Below are 16,246 nucleotides of genomic sequence, written 5' to 3'. Positions count from 1 at the left end.
ACTGGGCATTAAACATATGTCAGGCACTGTGCTAAGTGCTTTGTATATGGTTTCTTTTAATCCTCAACATAGAGGATTTATTATTGTCTTCATTTTACAAACAAGGAGCCTGAGGCATAGAAAAGATAAGGACTTTATTATCCAAGGTTACAGAGCTCGGAGTAGCAGGGAATTTTATCAGACTTTCCAAAGCCTGTTCTCTTAACCCCATTGCCCTGTGGCCTCCAGGTGTAGAGTCTTCACATGATTCAAACACTCATTATTAGACTCCCATTTAGCCAGGGACTGAGTGTTGACATGTGGACACCCAGGCCTTCTTTTCAGCCTTCTTCATTTTGGACTTTGTATTGTTAACATCTTTTTGCTCAGTGGGTAAAAGGTAAAACTTCCTCAAAAGGTAAACGGTAAAATTTCCTCCTGAAAAACCTAATAAGCAACTTTACACACAACTGGGGGTGAAAAGGTGAGGAACTGGGGCGAGGGCTCCAGGAAGAGAGGCTGTCCCCACAATCCCCACCATCTCAGGAGGTAGACTCCCTGCCCTTTGCCATCTCACACTTAAGACAGGCAGCAGTTACCTGGAGGGTAGGAGTGCTTTCCATCCACAATCCACTCTAACAAGGCCTCGATTAATTCAAGATTAACCTTTTCAAAATCCATAATGGACATTGTTCTGATGACTGATTTGCTAACCCCTGAAAGAAAGGTAAAAATCAGGATAGTTACACCTTATTGAAGAAAATATGCCTGGGAACTAGGTGGGTGTCTTGATTTCATTTAATAACATAGATGTTCACATTTAATGTACTGAAGTGAACTTTTTTCCTTCAGTCTCTCAGAAAATACAGGCTCATTAGAAGCACTTTCTGCTTGAACAGTGACCCAAAGAGCAGGCTCCTGCCCCTGCTGGAAAGACCGAGAGAGGCAACTTTTAACTGTTCTCTTTCCTTCCCCTTTTATCTATCATATAAAATATATTTTATATATATTTCAGATATATATGTATTATATATATTTATATATTATATAAATATATTATATATATATATATCTCAAATACATTTGATATATAAATATATCAAATATATTTCAGAAAACCCTTCCAGATTCAATCAACTTGTGAGTCAGATCAGCCAAAAGTCCAGGCAACAGTAACTGTGAAAATCAGTGCACAGAGGCCACAGCTTTACTTTACAACAGTGACTTTACAGCAGCAACTTTACAACAGTGACTTTTAACTTTCAGGTTCCTTGAGAAAATCATAAAAGTTATGAATCTTCCCTGAAAAATACATGTGATTTTAATGGCTTCACCAGTACCCCTGAAGTCTACCTATTGACCCTCAGGTTAAGGGTCTACAATCTCCTTCTAATTCATCGGAAGCCTAGTAAAAGATATACTTCCTTGTGTTGTACTATAAGCCTCAGCTCTTTTAAAAACAAACAGCATATGCCTGCGGAGACTAATTCTCTGAGGACGGCTGCCCTTTCTTTTCAGTTCTTTCTAATGACCCATCACCTGAAATAGAGTCTAAGTGGAGCAAAATAACTGTAGTTGGTATGAAGGAAGGGAAGCTTTCTACGCTTTGCTGAAAAGCTTGAAGAGAGGCAAAAGCAGTTGCTAAACAATGTTGTTCTGAAGAGTGAACCCTATGTTGGTAAAAAATGAAAGAAAGGAAGAAATAAGCTACACAAGCAAAAGTGTGGTTGGGTGTGGAAGGCAGAGCAGGAATCATTTTTATTTGCCAAGATTCCAAATAGCCAGACTTTTCAAAAAGGAGAACGAATCAGCTAACTGAAAAAAAGGGAAATGAAAATCATTAAAAAAATTTTTTTTAATAGTTTGGCAGGTTTTACTAATCATTTATATATTTTAAAAGACTGATTATTATTATTTTTTAACTAGAAAAAATTTTAAAAATTGAGCTAGGGAACACTGTTTAATTTTCTGAAAGAGAGCATTGAGATCAACTAGATAAAGTCTTGGTTTCACAGGGAAGAGGAGACTCGGAGAAGCTAAGTGATCAATCAGCCCAGCATCATACAGAAGCTAGTGGTAGAGCCAGGTTTCCCAGCCTCAAATCCTTAGAAAAGAGTTCTCAGAGGTGCTTTCTGAACTTTGATATCTCTGTGCTTGACATTAGAAAGACCCGTGGCTTAGATCCAGTCATAATTCTTAAAGAAAACTCTGGAATTTCAAAAGAGAAACCAAAGAGATTTTCCTGTTAACTAATTTAATAGAATAAGGAAATGGGAATTGTCAGCTGGTATGATGTACAGAAAGAACACAAACATTTGAGTCAGACATTTTCATTAGAATCACAAATCTGCACTTACTAGCTCTGGGCACTATGCTGTGGATTTGTATTATCTTATTTAATCTCCTAAATAACAGGCATTTTATAGATAAGGAAACTGAGGAATAGAGAGGATGAGGAACTTGCATATACCTGGTTTTATGAGAGCCTGGGGAGTGGAATCCAGGTCTGTAAGATACAAGTCTGTGTTCTTAACCTTACTTCTCAGGATGTTGGGAAGATTAAGTGAAATGTTTGGGAGCCACGTATATCTTCCTAAACAGCAGAACAAATGGCTAATGCCCTAATTCCTTTATGATTACCATTTCCCATGCAGGACTGCATCTTTGGTGGAAGGAGAAAAAGGAAAACTCGCTTGCCTTTTCTGCTATAGAAGCAGTAATAGGGGTTGAGGGCTCTTACCCCTTGAAAGGTAAACACCTTTTTTTTTTTTTTTGAAGGACCAAGAGGAGTTGGGGTGGCAGTCCACGGAAAAGAGAGCAGGAAAGGCAACTGAGACCTGTCTAGGCTTTAGGAAGAAAGCAAAAGTAGTAACCTTAGGGTTTCTATGGGTTCAGCCCAGCTGAACGTATGGAAGACTATCTAGGAACAAAGCTGGGTGGAGTCTGGCATGGGAGGAGGGAGCACCTAACAACATATATAAAAATGCTCAGGGCTTCCCTGGTGGCACAGTGGTTGAGAGTCTGCCTGCCAATGCAGGGGACACGGGTTCGAGCCCTGGTCTGGGAAGATCCCGCATGCCGCGGAGCAACTAGGCCCATGAGCCACAACTACGGAGCCTGCGCGTCTGGAGCCTGTGCTCCGCAACAAGAGAGGCCGCGATAATGAGAGGCCAACGCACCGCAATGAAGAGTGGCCCCCGCTCGCTGCAACTAGAGAAAGCCCTCGCACAGAAACGAAGACCAAACACAGCCAAAAATAAAAATAAATAAATAAATAAAAAGAAATATAGTAAGCCCATTACATGTAAAAAAAAAAAAAAAAAAAATGCTCAGCACAGGTTGGGCCCTAAAAAAAGATGTCATTTTTGAGGCCTATTGAATAATGCTAAAACTAGTGGGTGAAATTTTGAGGATATTATAGGATAAATAGTTTCAAATCTCTCTCCACAACTGACTTATTAACTAAACAGGGAATAAATAGTAACTACACAGAGGAGAAACGTAGGCATCACCTTAACCAGGTGATCAAAGTTAATACTGCTACTAATGGGACAAACCAACATCATGTGCCTCCTGATATGATGCACTGAGAAGGACTCAACATTGTTTCTGTGGTTTTCTAACCAAAAATGCATAACCTAAAATTAATCATGGGGCAACGTTAGATAAACCCAAACAGAGGGACATTCTACAAAATAATTGGCCCAAACTCCTTAAAAATGTAAATCATAGAAGAAAAATAAAGGCTGGCAAATTTCTCCAGATAGAAGGAAACTAAAGATACATGATGACTGAATGCAATATATAATCTTGGGTTGGATCCTGTACCACTTAAAAAATAAAGGACATTATTGAAATAATTGACAAAATTAGAATATGGACTGTGGATTAAACAGTAGTACTGTATTAGTGTTAAATGCTTTCATTTTGATCATGTCCTATTGTTTGTTTTTGTTTTTGGCCATGCCGTGCAGCTTGTGGGGTCTTAGTTCCCCGACCAGATATTGAACCCGGGCCCCGGCAGTGAAAGCGCCAGAGTCCTAACCCCTGGACCGCCAGGGAATTCCCATATCCTATTGTTATGTAAGAGGATGTCCTTGTTCTTAGGAAATACATACTGAAATATTGGGGGTTAAGGAGCATCATATCTGCAATTTACCCTCAAAACATTCAGGAAAAAAATATATATATGCACCCAGAGCAAATAATAAAGCAAATGAAGCAAAATGTTAATAATTGGTGAATCAGGGTAAAGGATATATGAGAGTTCACTGTAGTCTTGCAAATTTTTAATTCTGAATTTGAAATCATATCAAAATACAAAGGTACAAAACACTCAAGAATATAATTTATATTTTACTACCTCCCAATTTTTCTATAATAAACACGTTTATAATCAGGAAAAAACCCACTAGTAAATATAATAACAATTTTAATCTAATATGTATTAGAACTGTTATTTTTCTAAGTTTAAGGTTGTTCTGATGAACTAAAGACAAGGTAACTATGAAACAAGAGCCACAGTTTTCTTCTTCTGGATCATGGCGTGAGAAAAACTAGTTATCTTTGGCATAACTGTAATATTCCCCCCAGGAAGCACATTACCTTTATAGCGGGCCAGGAGCTGCTTAAAATCTAACTGTTGATCCGGCACGGCATCTTTGGTGGAATCCTGATCGTGGAGGTGCAGGGAGAAGCGCAGGTCCTCCTCCACCTCCTCAAATGCGGTTCTGCTGCGCCTCGCCTTGAGCTTCTCCTTTGACATCTGTTTCATGGAGCGTGCATATGGGCTCCCATCCTGTAACACATACCTGAGGAAAGAAGACAAAGAAATGTGTGGGTGTGGATGCGGGTGTGTTGGTGAGGAATGACACTATTCACCTGTTTTCCGTGCTCATTCAGCAGAATGTTGCTCTGCTTCTGCCCAATTCATGTGCTATTCTTCCACCAGTCCAGGATTCTGTCTGCCGTGCCCTATTGCTGGTGGGGAACACACTGGAATGCTTTTGGCTCTGTTTTAAGATAATTCTGGAGGCAGTGAATTTGGAAAAGTGAGAGAAAAAAGACAGGGAAACTAGCTGAAAGATGATTTCCCCAGAGATTCACATTCAATGGAAGTGGGATTGGGCCCACAAAACAACAATTTTAATAAGCTCCCCAAGTATGCTTACTGCACACTAAAGTTTGAGAGCCACTGTTTTGGGGTTTTTTGCTTGAGAATACTGTATCACTAAGTAACGTAGAATTAGGAGGGGGCTTGGAATGGAAGGAGCAGAGAGAAAGAAAAAATTCTGGGTTGAGTTTAAGGTGTCAGACATCAAAGGTGTTTCCATTCTGGAGCTCAGAGGTCAGGAATGAAGATACCAATCTGGGAGTTCTCAGCACAGGGGTGACAGCTGAAATCACATGAGTCTTAGAGAACCAAGCAAGAATTTAACAGTGAGAAGAAACAGTGCAAGGATAAAACCCTGGGGAATCTTCAAGGTCAAAGAGTAGGAAGAGGAAGCAGAGCTTTCAGAGGGGAGAAGTCGGTTGGTATCCAATAGACATTACCACCTTCTATCCGGTATAGAACTTATACACTCATATGTACTGCAAAATCCTTGAAGGCAGAATAATAATGATAATAATAGCTAACATATATAAAGCATTTGATATATGCCAGGCACAGTTCTAAGCACTTTGCAAGTATTAACTCCAAGTATTAATTAATCCTCATAACTCTTGAAGAGGCTACTATTAATATGCTCACTTTACATATGATGAAACTAAGGCACAGAGAGATTAAGCTACTCACCAATGTTACATTGGTAAGTAGAGGGATTTAAATACTAGCAGTCTGTCTGCAGAATTAGTACTTCTTTTTTTCCATGTTAAATTCTCCATAGATTTGGTCCATCATTTTTAATTTTTTATTTATTTTCATTTAATTTGATTTTTTTTGGCCATGCCACATGGCTTGTGGGATCTTAGTTCCCTGACCAGGGATTGAACTGAACCCAAGACACCGCAATAAAATCGCCGAGTCCTAACCACTGGACCGCCAGGGAATTCCCCATCATTTTTTAAACAGACTTTACTTTTTAAAGCAATTTTAGGTTCACAGCAATACTGAGCAGAAGGTACAGAGATTCCCCATATACCCCCTGCTCCCTCCCCTACGCACAGCCTCCCCCATTAGCAATATCCCCAACCCGAGTGGTACATTTGTTAAAACTGATGAACCGACATCCATACATCATTATCACCCAAGGTCCTTAGTCTACATTAGGGATTCCTGAGTCAGTACTCTTAATATATAATATTGCCTTTGAATTCAAATAATTTGTATAATAAATATTCGCTGAAAGGGGAAAACAAAATGCTCAAATTGAAAAATTAGAAGAAAAATTAACCCATTTATTAGTATCCAGGCACACTGAGGTAAAATAGTAATTCTGTTTTCAAGGACTTTCACCAAACTTCAATTAATATCTTCCTTACCTTGTCACAGCAATTGCATCTTCCAGAAAAAATTGATCAACAGGAAATGTACGACCTAGGAAAACAAGAAAATAAAACAGGAAAGTCTCAGAATACCCGTTCAACTATCTTGAAACTGTTTGTATATGCAAAATTGTCTTAAAACGAAGCTTGGCACAATAAGGTACTATATTTACTCTGTGGTCTTACAAGTATTCAAAACAAGCTTTTCATGATAAAAATGGAAGGAGTACGTTCCAGTTAGTAAATAAAACAGAAGTGCATAGTTGGAGAGATGATCATTTGCTAATAAGACTTTTTTTAACCTTTTAAAAAAAAAAATCTGTTAAACCTTCTTATCCCCCTCTTCTTCCCTGCAGGGGACCTTTAAACAGTCAACAACTGTATTCTAGATCAAGCATGTAATTTCATCTTTAAATCTACTGTCGATATCCTCTATAACTAGAACGAATTAATCACCACTCAGTGTTTCCAAATTGTTCTTTAGCAATCAAATGCAGAATGATAAACCAAAGCCCAAGGTGATAAATTAATCCCACAATGAGACTGTGAAAGCACCAAAAGAAGACACAGACTATCCAATTTCACTTACTCCCAGAGTGGACCAATATCCACAAGTTTAGCAGAACCAGCAATGAACAAATATGCTACACACAGATACAACTTTTCCCTTTATGATAGAGTACCATTATAAACACACATTTTGATGTTAAACACAACAGAATGCTAGAAATCCTAATAACCTAGACTTTTTTTTTTAAAGCACATATAAATTAAAATCTCCCAGCAAGTGAATACAACATTACCTCTTTATTAATTTCATTATATGGTTATGATTTTATTTGTTATAAACTAATCAATTCTTCTCTAGAAAGAGGTATAAATACTCATTCATTTATATCTCAAGTGAACTTTAAAATAATTATATTTGCTTATTAGGACAATACGTATTTACTGATGGATTTTAATCACCTGGTATAGTGATAACTGGGCAGGAATTAAAATATTTTGAAAAGAGCTCAGCGTTTAAAGTTGCACTCATCAGAATAACTTGAAGAGTTGGTCTCTGCAACACAATGTCTTTCAAAACTAGCAGTAAGAAGTCACTAGAGGAAATAAAAGAAACACCTGAGGATCAAACAAATTTAATACATGAAAATTGATAACCTTTGACATATTTCAAGTAAGTGTAAGACTTATGTGAAAAAAATTTATAACACTCATAGAAAGATGTGTCATGTTCCTAGATGTGAAGACTTAATGTTATAAAGACATCAATTTCCCACCAAATAAACTAAATTCAGTGTAGTGCCAATCAAAATACCAATAGCATTCATCATTGCATTTGATAATTCCACTTCTTGATATCTACATGTACATAAAGAGGTATATACAACGATTTTCATTATAGCATTGTTTGTAAATCAGTGGAAAAGACCGAAATGTCTATCAACCAAGAAATGGTTAATTACAGTTATCAACCATTCTAAGGAATAACATGAGGCAGATAAAAGGAATAAAGTAGAGCTCTAGATACAGACATGAAAACATCTCTAAGAGATATTGTTAGTGAAAAAAACCCAAGTTGTAGAACAATATGTACCGCAGAACAGCAATGTCCTAACTGGTCTCCCTGTTTCAGCCCTTGCCCCCCTAAAATCTATTCTCAGTATGGTAGACCAATAATTCTGCACAAATGTAAATCTGATTGTGCCACTCTTCTGCTCAAAATCCTTCAACGACTTCTTATCAAAGTCCTCACTAACGAGGCCCTATGTGACATGATCTGTACCCTCACTACTCATTTCCTGTCGCTCTCCCCCTTTATCACTTGGCTCCAGCCACACTGTCCTCCTTGCTGTCTTTCAGACATGGACCCCAGGTCCCTTGCACATGTTATTAATGTGCCTAGAAAGGGCTTCTCCCAGACATTCAAGAGGTACCTCACTCACTCACTTTCTTGGAGTCTTTACTCAAAATGTACCTTTTCAGCTAGGCCTTCCCTGGCCACTATGTTTAAAATTTCAAATATTCCCCTCCCTTGCATTTCATATTACCCTTTCTCTTCTTAGCACTTAACAAACATACTTTATAATTTACTTCTTTATCTTGCTTATTGTTGGGCTCTCTCACTAGAATATAAGCTCCATGAGGATGGGGATTTTGGTTATTTTGTTCTACAAGATACTACTCAGTATCTAGAACACTGCCTGGGATATAGTAGGTGCTCAGTAAATGTTTGTTAATTTACTAAATGAATATATAATTTGTATAAGAAAAAAAGGTCTGGAAATAAAAGTACCTATTTCTGACAAAGCAAGCATATATGTCAATGTATAGTAGGACATATCACCAATCTGATCACCATAGTTATCTCTGGGGCAGGGACTGGGAATGGTTTGGGAGTGTTACAGGGGACTTTCACTTTATCTGTATTGTTTGAATTTTTAATGAGTATATTCTTGAACTACTTAGTTTTCTTTAATGAGCTAATTTAATTACATTTATGACTATTCTGTTTCTTTTTTAGGGAAAAAGAAAATAATATAAAAATAGGTAAATGGTTAAGTAATTTATGGTACATCCACACGTTAGAATTTCCTCATGCAATTATTAGCAATAATTTCAAAGACAGTTCATGCTCTCATATTAAATATTAGATCAAATGCAGCACACAACACTATATAATCCCAATAGTGTTTGTGGATATACATCTCTCTGCTAACTCCCAATATATTCCCAGAAGAAAACAGAACAAATTGTTAACATGTAATTAGCAGTTCTATAAGGGACAGAAATTCTTCTTCTTGACATTTAATATTGCCTAAATGTGTCAGAATAATGTCATTATCTCTATGATCAGAAAATGTATTAAAAATTTTAAACAAATATAATTATAATTTTTCTATATTCAACCTTTTATCTTATTTATTTTTTAACTGATCTTGGTTCCTAGATTTTACTTTTTTTTTTTAATTTTTAAATTTTATTTATTTTTTTATACAGCAGGTTCTTATTAGTTATCCATTTAAACATATTAGTGTATATATGTCAATCCCAATCTCCCAATTCATCACACCACCACCCCCTATTTTCTGCCATTTTCAGTCAGAGCTAGCAAATGTTCCCCTACTTTTTCTTATAATTTGTATACTCCATTTCCAAAGACTGGTATTTGTAAATGCTCAAATCTCCCTTCTCCAGTGTGTAATTTATCTTTATTTGGATGTGAAAATACTTTGTTTTTAACTGTTGATATTCTATAGGTCATTAGGTTTTATAAAAATCTCTTTTTGAGAACATCATTGCAGCCAGGAACCAGATCCAGTGCTATCTTCCAGTTTCACTGAGTTTGTGGAAGTATAAATGTTATGAAACCCAAAGCTATTCTTTATGTTCAAAATTACATTGGATATAATTTCCCCTAAAATTAAAAATTTATTTTTACAATACAATCATTTAAATATTATTAGTTTGGTTGAATGTTTTATTTGATTCCCTCTTCCAGGTTGTTCAGTGATTCTGTTAAAATAAATTCTTTCAAATGTTCATTTTAACATTTAGGTGCAAAATGACATTATTTACCATTTATTTTTTTCCCTACTGTTTTCTGGAGTCTCTATGTAAAGATTATTTGCCCCTCAAAGATTTTCAGTGTTTTCTATATAGCTATTTAAAATTTATTATTGTCTTGTTCCAGGAAATATTTTTTATTTTGATCTATTCTTTTAAAAATTTTTTGGCCACGCCGTGCTGCTTGCAGGATCTAAGTTCCCCGACCAGGGATCAAGTCCAGGGCCCCGGCAGGGAAAGCACAGAGCCCTAACCACTGTACCACCAGGGAATTCCCTGATACATTCTTTTTATATAAAAATATTTTTCTTTAGTTTCAAATTTCTTTATATTTCTTAATTACTACTATATTAGTGTATTTATTTCTTCTAACAAATAGTCTTCTGTTTACATGTCTTCCCTGTTCATTTTTTAAAAACTTTTTATCAGCAATAGCTGGGACCTCTTTTCACGTTTGTTTCTTTTTTTTTAGTTTTGCTATGATCTATTTTCTGCTTCTCTGTCAGCCCATCAACTTTACTCAGACTTTCTTCTTCTCAAGATATTTATAATAATATAGTCCTTTTTGGGAAAGCCTCATGATTTGCACAGGATCATCTCTCTTTTTCCCACTACTTTTTTACTACTTTAGAGCATGATCTACACGACAAACTATGATCAATGCCATCTATTTACCTGGCCCTTCATTTTAAAATATTGAGAATTTTGATTTTATACCTTGACCCTTTAATGACTTCCAATTCCATTAAAGTAAAATCCAAATGCTTTATTATTAATGGTGCATAGTCTCCTGCTTTTTTTAGCTGTCACTTTTCCCCTCATTCACTACATACCAGCTGCGCTGGCCTTCCTCCAGTTTTTGGACTCATGAAGCCCTTTACCACTGCAGAGTCCTTGCAAATGATGACCTTGCCCTCATATGTCTCACGAGACTCCTTTTCACACTTCTGTTTTTAATTTAAATGTAATCTCTTCAGAGATATAATCTCTGACTATCTCATGGCTCTCTCCCCCCAAACACAGCATCCTGTTTATTCCTTTATGGTACTTATTCCAATTTGTAGTTATTTACTTATTTATTTACCTGTTCATTATTTGTTTTTCCTATCAGACCATAAGAGATAAAGGGGAAACATATATGTTTGTTCACTCCAGTATCCCCAGCAATTAATAGGCCACTTGGCACTTAATGCAGGCTCAGTAAATATATGAATGAACGTCAGGACTGAATGACTGACCAAATGCACAAAGAAGGAAGCACATGTTGACCAATCCATCAGCTACAGCATGCATTGCATCTGATATTCCTGCTAAGTACAGCACCCAGCTCAGCATGCTGCCTCTTATTAGACGGTGTCCATCTAACAGGATGACTCTTCCAGTGATGAACATGTGCTCTCCTAGCATTTTTCGTGTCACAGACCCTGGAGACCAGGAAGGCAGCTCCTCTTCTCTAACTTAAGCCTTCTCTATGGCAATTACCGTTACTAGCTCTTAGGAACTTAACTGGAAGCAGAATAAAATTCTCTCAGCCATGTCTTCATTTGATGTGTGTGGGTGTTCACCTGGAAAACCTTTGCCTTACCTTTCTTCTGTCCTCTCGTGGACTTCATCAACAATGATATGGGTGATTCCTTGTAGGGCTGTGTCCCCCTCTAGCCTTCTTAGCAGCACTCCTGTGGTGCAGTATAACAGTCTGGTGGCTGAGGACTTACACGTAAAAGGGCATAGAGAGCTTTAATGAACTTTCTGAAAAAAGGAAACACTTTCCTGGCAAAGCCATTTTTAATGGATAGGGATAAAGAATACTGAAAACACCAGCAGTTCTATTTAATATAAACCAAGAAACTAAATGCATAGTTTCTTGCTGGCAACAACAAAGCTCTTCTACTTTACATCAAAATTTTAAGACTCATAGAAAGCATTCAAAAATTATTATAAAACATAAAAATAACAGTGAGTGATGAAATCAAGTCTGCCTTTGTTCATTCCATATTTGGTTAAATGCATTAAATCCCAGTTTAGAAACAAAGCAGCACCTACTAGATCACTTCTGCCAATAAAGAATAGAAGGTCTTTACAGAGGAAATTAAGTACACCCCAATAAGAGTTTAAACCAAAATATTTCTAAAAGGACTTCAGCCCTATTGAAGTATATATTCCAACTTGCCCAGAATCTCCAGACCCCAAGGGCGCTTTATACTGGAAAATTGTAAATTTCTCTCATCAGGAAATAAGAAAAGCATACAAACCTTGACACTTTCTAACCGGATCTGGTATCCCACAGTCAGACCCACTCTCTCTGCTCTTTCTTTAGCAACGCGTTCGGTGACAGAGATCGCAGAGATTCGTCGGGGTTGGGTACAGATGATGTTAGCCACCTTCTCAGGTGGTCCGTTCAGAGAATCATCCAGAATAAACTGTGGAATCTGCGTGGTTTTCCCACATCTGTATGTCAAAACAAATAAGTCCTAAAATAAGAGTTTTCAAGTGCTCTAGTTAACTAAAGAAGCAATCATATCCAATGAGGAAAGTAAGAAGCTAACTAGAATAAAAGTTGTTCAGCTTCATCTATCTTCTAACCCTACCTACTGACTTACAACCTACAGCTGATAACTCCTAGGAATTTGCACTTAGGTTAACAGGGCGATCAAATAATAGTTTACTATTATTTGTAAAACTGGGACTACTGAATAAACATTAGGTTAAGGTCTATAAATGCCTCCAGGAATGTGAACGCTACATATGAATCCTAAAGAAACAGGAGTATTATGATTATTAAAATACTTTATATTTTTCCCATTGGTGTGGTATTGCTTTGGCTATACCAAAGTACTGACTGAGGTTAAAAAGATAAGAAACTGGAAGATACAAAGTTACTACTATATCTGTGAATCTGGGCACAAATGTAATTATTAAATTGAAGACCCTTGAATACAGAACTAGATTAAGCCTGCAACTTGTCCCTGCTAAATAGGTTTGGATAACATATGGAGAGTGTGGAACAGGAAAAATAATGTACCCTAAGTTCTTAAACAAAAGCTTTAAGGAAATCAGAATAAATTTAGAAAATTTATTTCTGAAGTTTCAAGCTAAATGTTCTGGAACTGTCCTTTACATTTTAAAATGGGCCCTGTTAAAAGCCTTCAGCTAGGCCTTTTGCCTTAAAATCATGTTAAGGCAGAGGTATACAATATCTATAAATTCCTAAATTTCTGAGTTTTGTTTGTTTTTTGTAATTTGGCTCTACTGGCTACAGTTGCCACATTATTTGCCTCTGTGAAATATTATTTAATATTTGACAGGAAAAAGCACAAATAACACCAGCAACTGTTTTTTTTTAAAAGTAGAACTGGTGGTGGTAACCAGGGCACACACCGTATTTATAGATGAAAGCTGCATTACAAATAAATCACATTCTTACCCAGTCATACCACTTATAACAAGCACTTGGTGCTTGCTCAACAATTTAAGAATGTTTTCTCTTTCTTCCCAAGCAGGGAGTAATTGTCTTTCTTGCAGAATTGACTGGAACTGTCTGGAGGCCTAATAAAATAAAAGATAAGACATCAGTTTGGTTACTTTCAATCACCTTTCACAAAGCTCTGAATGTGGAATCCCATAGTTAGACCTACCCTTTCTTCTCTTTCTTCACCAATTTGTTTAGAGACAGAAAGTGCAGATTTGTTGGGGGTTGGATGCTGGTGACTTTAGTCAGAAGGCTGTTCAGAGAATCAGCCAGAATAAGCTGTGGGATCTGTGTGGCTTTCCTATATCTGAATGAACTGAAGGATCTTATAAGAGAAATAACCCCTCTTGCTTAGCACCTATCCAGCTCTTTTTGTAAGTCTCTATACTAGCACTGTTCAACAGAACTTTCCGTGCCGATGGAAATGTTCTGTCTGCGCTGTCCAACATAGCAACCTCTGGCTACATGTGGCTGCTGAGCACTTGAGCTGTGATCAGTGCTATCGAGGACCTGAATTTTTTATTTTATTTAATTTTAATAAATTTAACTTTAAATAGCTACACGTGGCTAAGGGCTACCATACAAGACAGCGTAGTTCTACACAGTATCAGATTTTTACCAAAATCACTAACAGTAACAGCACTCACTAAATGGTTCTTCTTTTTTTTTTTTTAACATCTTAAATATATACAATTTTTATCTGTCGAGAATAAATAAATAAAAATAAACTGGTATGGATTTATAGATTTCTTTTTTTAAAATTTCTGGGTTATAATCCAATACTGTACATCCAATACCTAAGATATAATCCAATTTATTTTGTTGCTCTCATTATTTCATTTTGGCCATTGGGAGCTTTTCCAGGTTGATTCCTAAGTCCTTCTAACACGCCCTCATCTTTTTTTTGTTTTGTTTTGTTTTTGAGTACTCCCTCATTTAAAGGTTTCTTTTTGGCCAATCACCACATCTATGTAATTCAGTTTGACATCTAATGGCCAATGCTATAAACATTGTACTGTAGGTTAAAACTGTGGATGTATTTTTGACTAATGTAAGAAATTTATACTAACATTTATATTAACATACACATTTTCTGCATGTAATTTTATCACCTCTAAACACACTGTTCAAACTGAATGTGTAATTTTTTATTTCCACCATCTTATTATTTATGGCACGATTTTCTAGTCAATTTGACATTCTATGGGTGTTGCAGTATATATGTACTAGTGTTATATATATACTCTGTCAAAAATCAGAATCACAGAACTTTAGAATCAGAAGGGCCTTAGATAGCATCTAATCTAATCCCCGAACTGGTTAAGCAACTCGTCTTTATCCTACATCCAACTCTGCCCTAATACTTCACTTATGAGTTCTTTTAAAATAATCTTATTTTTACCCCTGAATGGGGTAAAAACAACATGGACTTTGAAAATAGAGAGAATTAGATTGAAACCCTGTGTTGCCACTTACCAGCTATGTGACCGTGGGCAAATTATTTATCCTGTGAGCCTTTGAAATGGGGTAAGAGTCCCTCCTTATCCTTCTCCTTTACTATACTGTTATTTCTAATGTAAATCACAGTACTACTTTTCCTTTCACTTATCAGATTTCTATCATAGTAACAAAGCCACATGATTCTCAGAATATTTGGTATATATGTGTTTCATTTTCATCAGCCATTGGATTTTCCAAATCTAGAATATGCATACAAGTTTGCTGTGGCATGCAGAAACTTTGACAAATCAGAGTAAAAGAGAACTGAAAGTATACCATAGAGAGTAGCCAAAGCTTCCTAATTCCTAATCCCTTCATCCATACATTAGGGAGACAATGCTAGCTATTCCCTCAGAATACCCTACCTGTTTTATTCGGAACTGCTTGCAGATTTTGACATTTTCAGCACGTACTGATTTTGCCTGCCAGTCATATCTTTTGGAAATCTTTTTCTTAAGGTTGACATAGCTTTCATTCTCCACCATAACTGGTGCAGGACCTTCATCCTCATCTGTCTCCTCCTCAGGCTCTGATTCTTTTTCAACTTGAAGGGGATAAAAGGAAACGTTTTCAATATAGAGCCCTTTCTTTAGCAAGGAAAAGTCACTATCTAACAAAGTAACAACAACAAAAAAATTATAAATGGAGAAAAAGTTAAAGCTTGAATAAAACAAGTTCATTCATTTCCACACTACTACTTCTACTGCTAAAGAACTTAAAATGCATCTCCAAATAAACTTTAATCAAGTGTTAAGTGGCTTTGGTTAAACCAAATTAAAAACAAAGAAAAGAAAATCATGCCCTGCCTTGTTAATCCAGTGGACTCTGTACATTCAGGAATTAACTGAAAGTTTCAAATATTTGCAAGTGTACCTACAATTCCATGACACAAAATAACCCAAATGTCTATCATATGATGAATCAATAAATGAAATGTGGTATGTCCATATAATGGAATAGTATTCAGTAATAAAAAGGAATGAAGTACTGATACACGCTACAACATGGATGAACCTTGAAAACATTATGCTAAGTGAAAGAAGCCAATCACAAAAAGCCACATATTTACTATATGATTCCATTTCCATGAAATGTCCAGAATAGGCAAATCCATAGAGACAGAATATAGACTCATGGTTGTTAGGGGTTGGGGGAAGGGAGAAATAAGGAGTGACTTGCTAACAGGTACAGAGTTTCTTTCTGGGGTGATGAAAGCGTTCCAGAGTTAGACAGTGGTCATGG

General features: G+C 36.4%; 1 protein-coding gene across 9 annotated transcripts in view; it reads right to left on the bottom strand.

Annotated features, from left to right (window-relative positions):
• DHX57 (DExH-box helicase 57) overlaps window positions 1-16,246 on the bottom strand; it is a 59,753-nt gene that overhangs the window by 21,749 nt on the left and 21,758 nt on the right. For all 9 annotated transcript variants that reach the window (XM_082427650.1, XM_082427652.1, XM_082427654.1 and 6 more), the window contains 8 exons: window positions 15,370-15,548; window positions 13,460-13,581; window positions 12,288-12,483; window positions 11,621-11,745; window positions 7,435-7,568; window positions 6,463-6,517; window positions 4,585-4,790; window positions 579-695 (listed from right to left, as the gene is read on the bottom strand). In XM_082427650.1, coding sequence (XP_082283776.1) covers window positions 579-695; window positions 4,585-4,790; window positions 6,463-6,517; window positions 7,435-7,568; window positions 11,621-11,745; window positions 12,288-12,483; window positions 13,460-13,581; window positions 15,370-15,548 — 1,134 coding nt within the window. The remainder of the gene's footprint in view (window positions 1-578; window positions 696-4,584; window positions 4,791-6,462; window positions 6,518-7,434; window positions 7,569-11,620; window positions 11,746-12,287; window positions 12,484-13,459; window positions 13,582-15,369; window positions 15,549-16,246) is intronic.

This window comes from Balaenoptera physalus (assembly GCF_965194825.1).
Source record: "Balaenoptera physalus genome assembly, chromosome: 15".
Lineage (NCBI taxonomy): Eukaryota > Metazoa > Chordata > Mammalia > Artiodactyla > Balaenopteridae > Balaenoptera > Balaenoptera physalus.
This window is presented reverse-complemented; position numbering and strand designations above follow the sequence as displayed.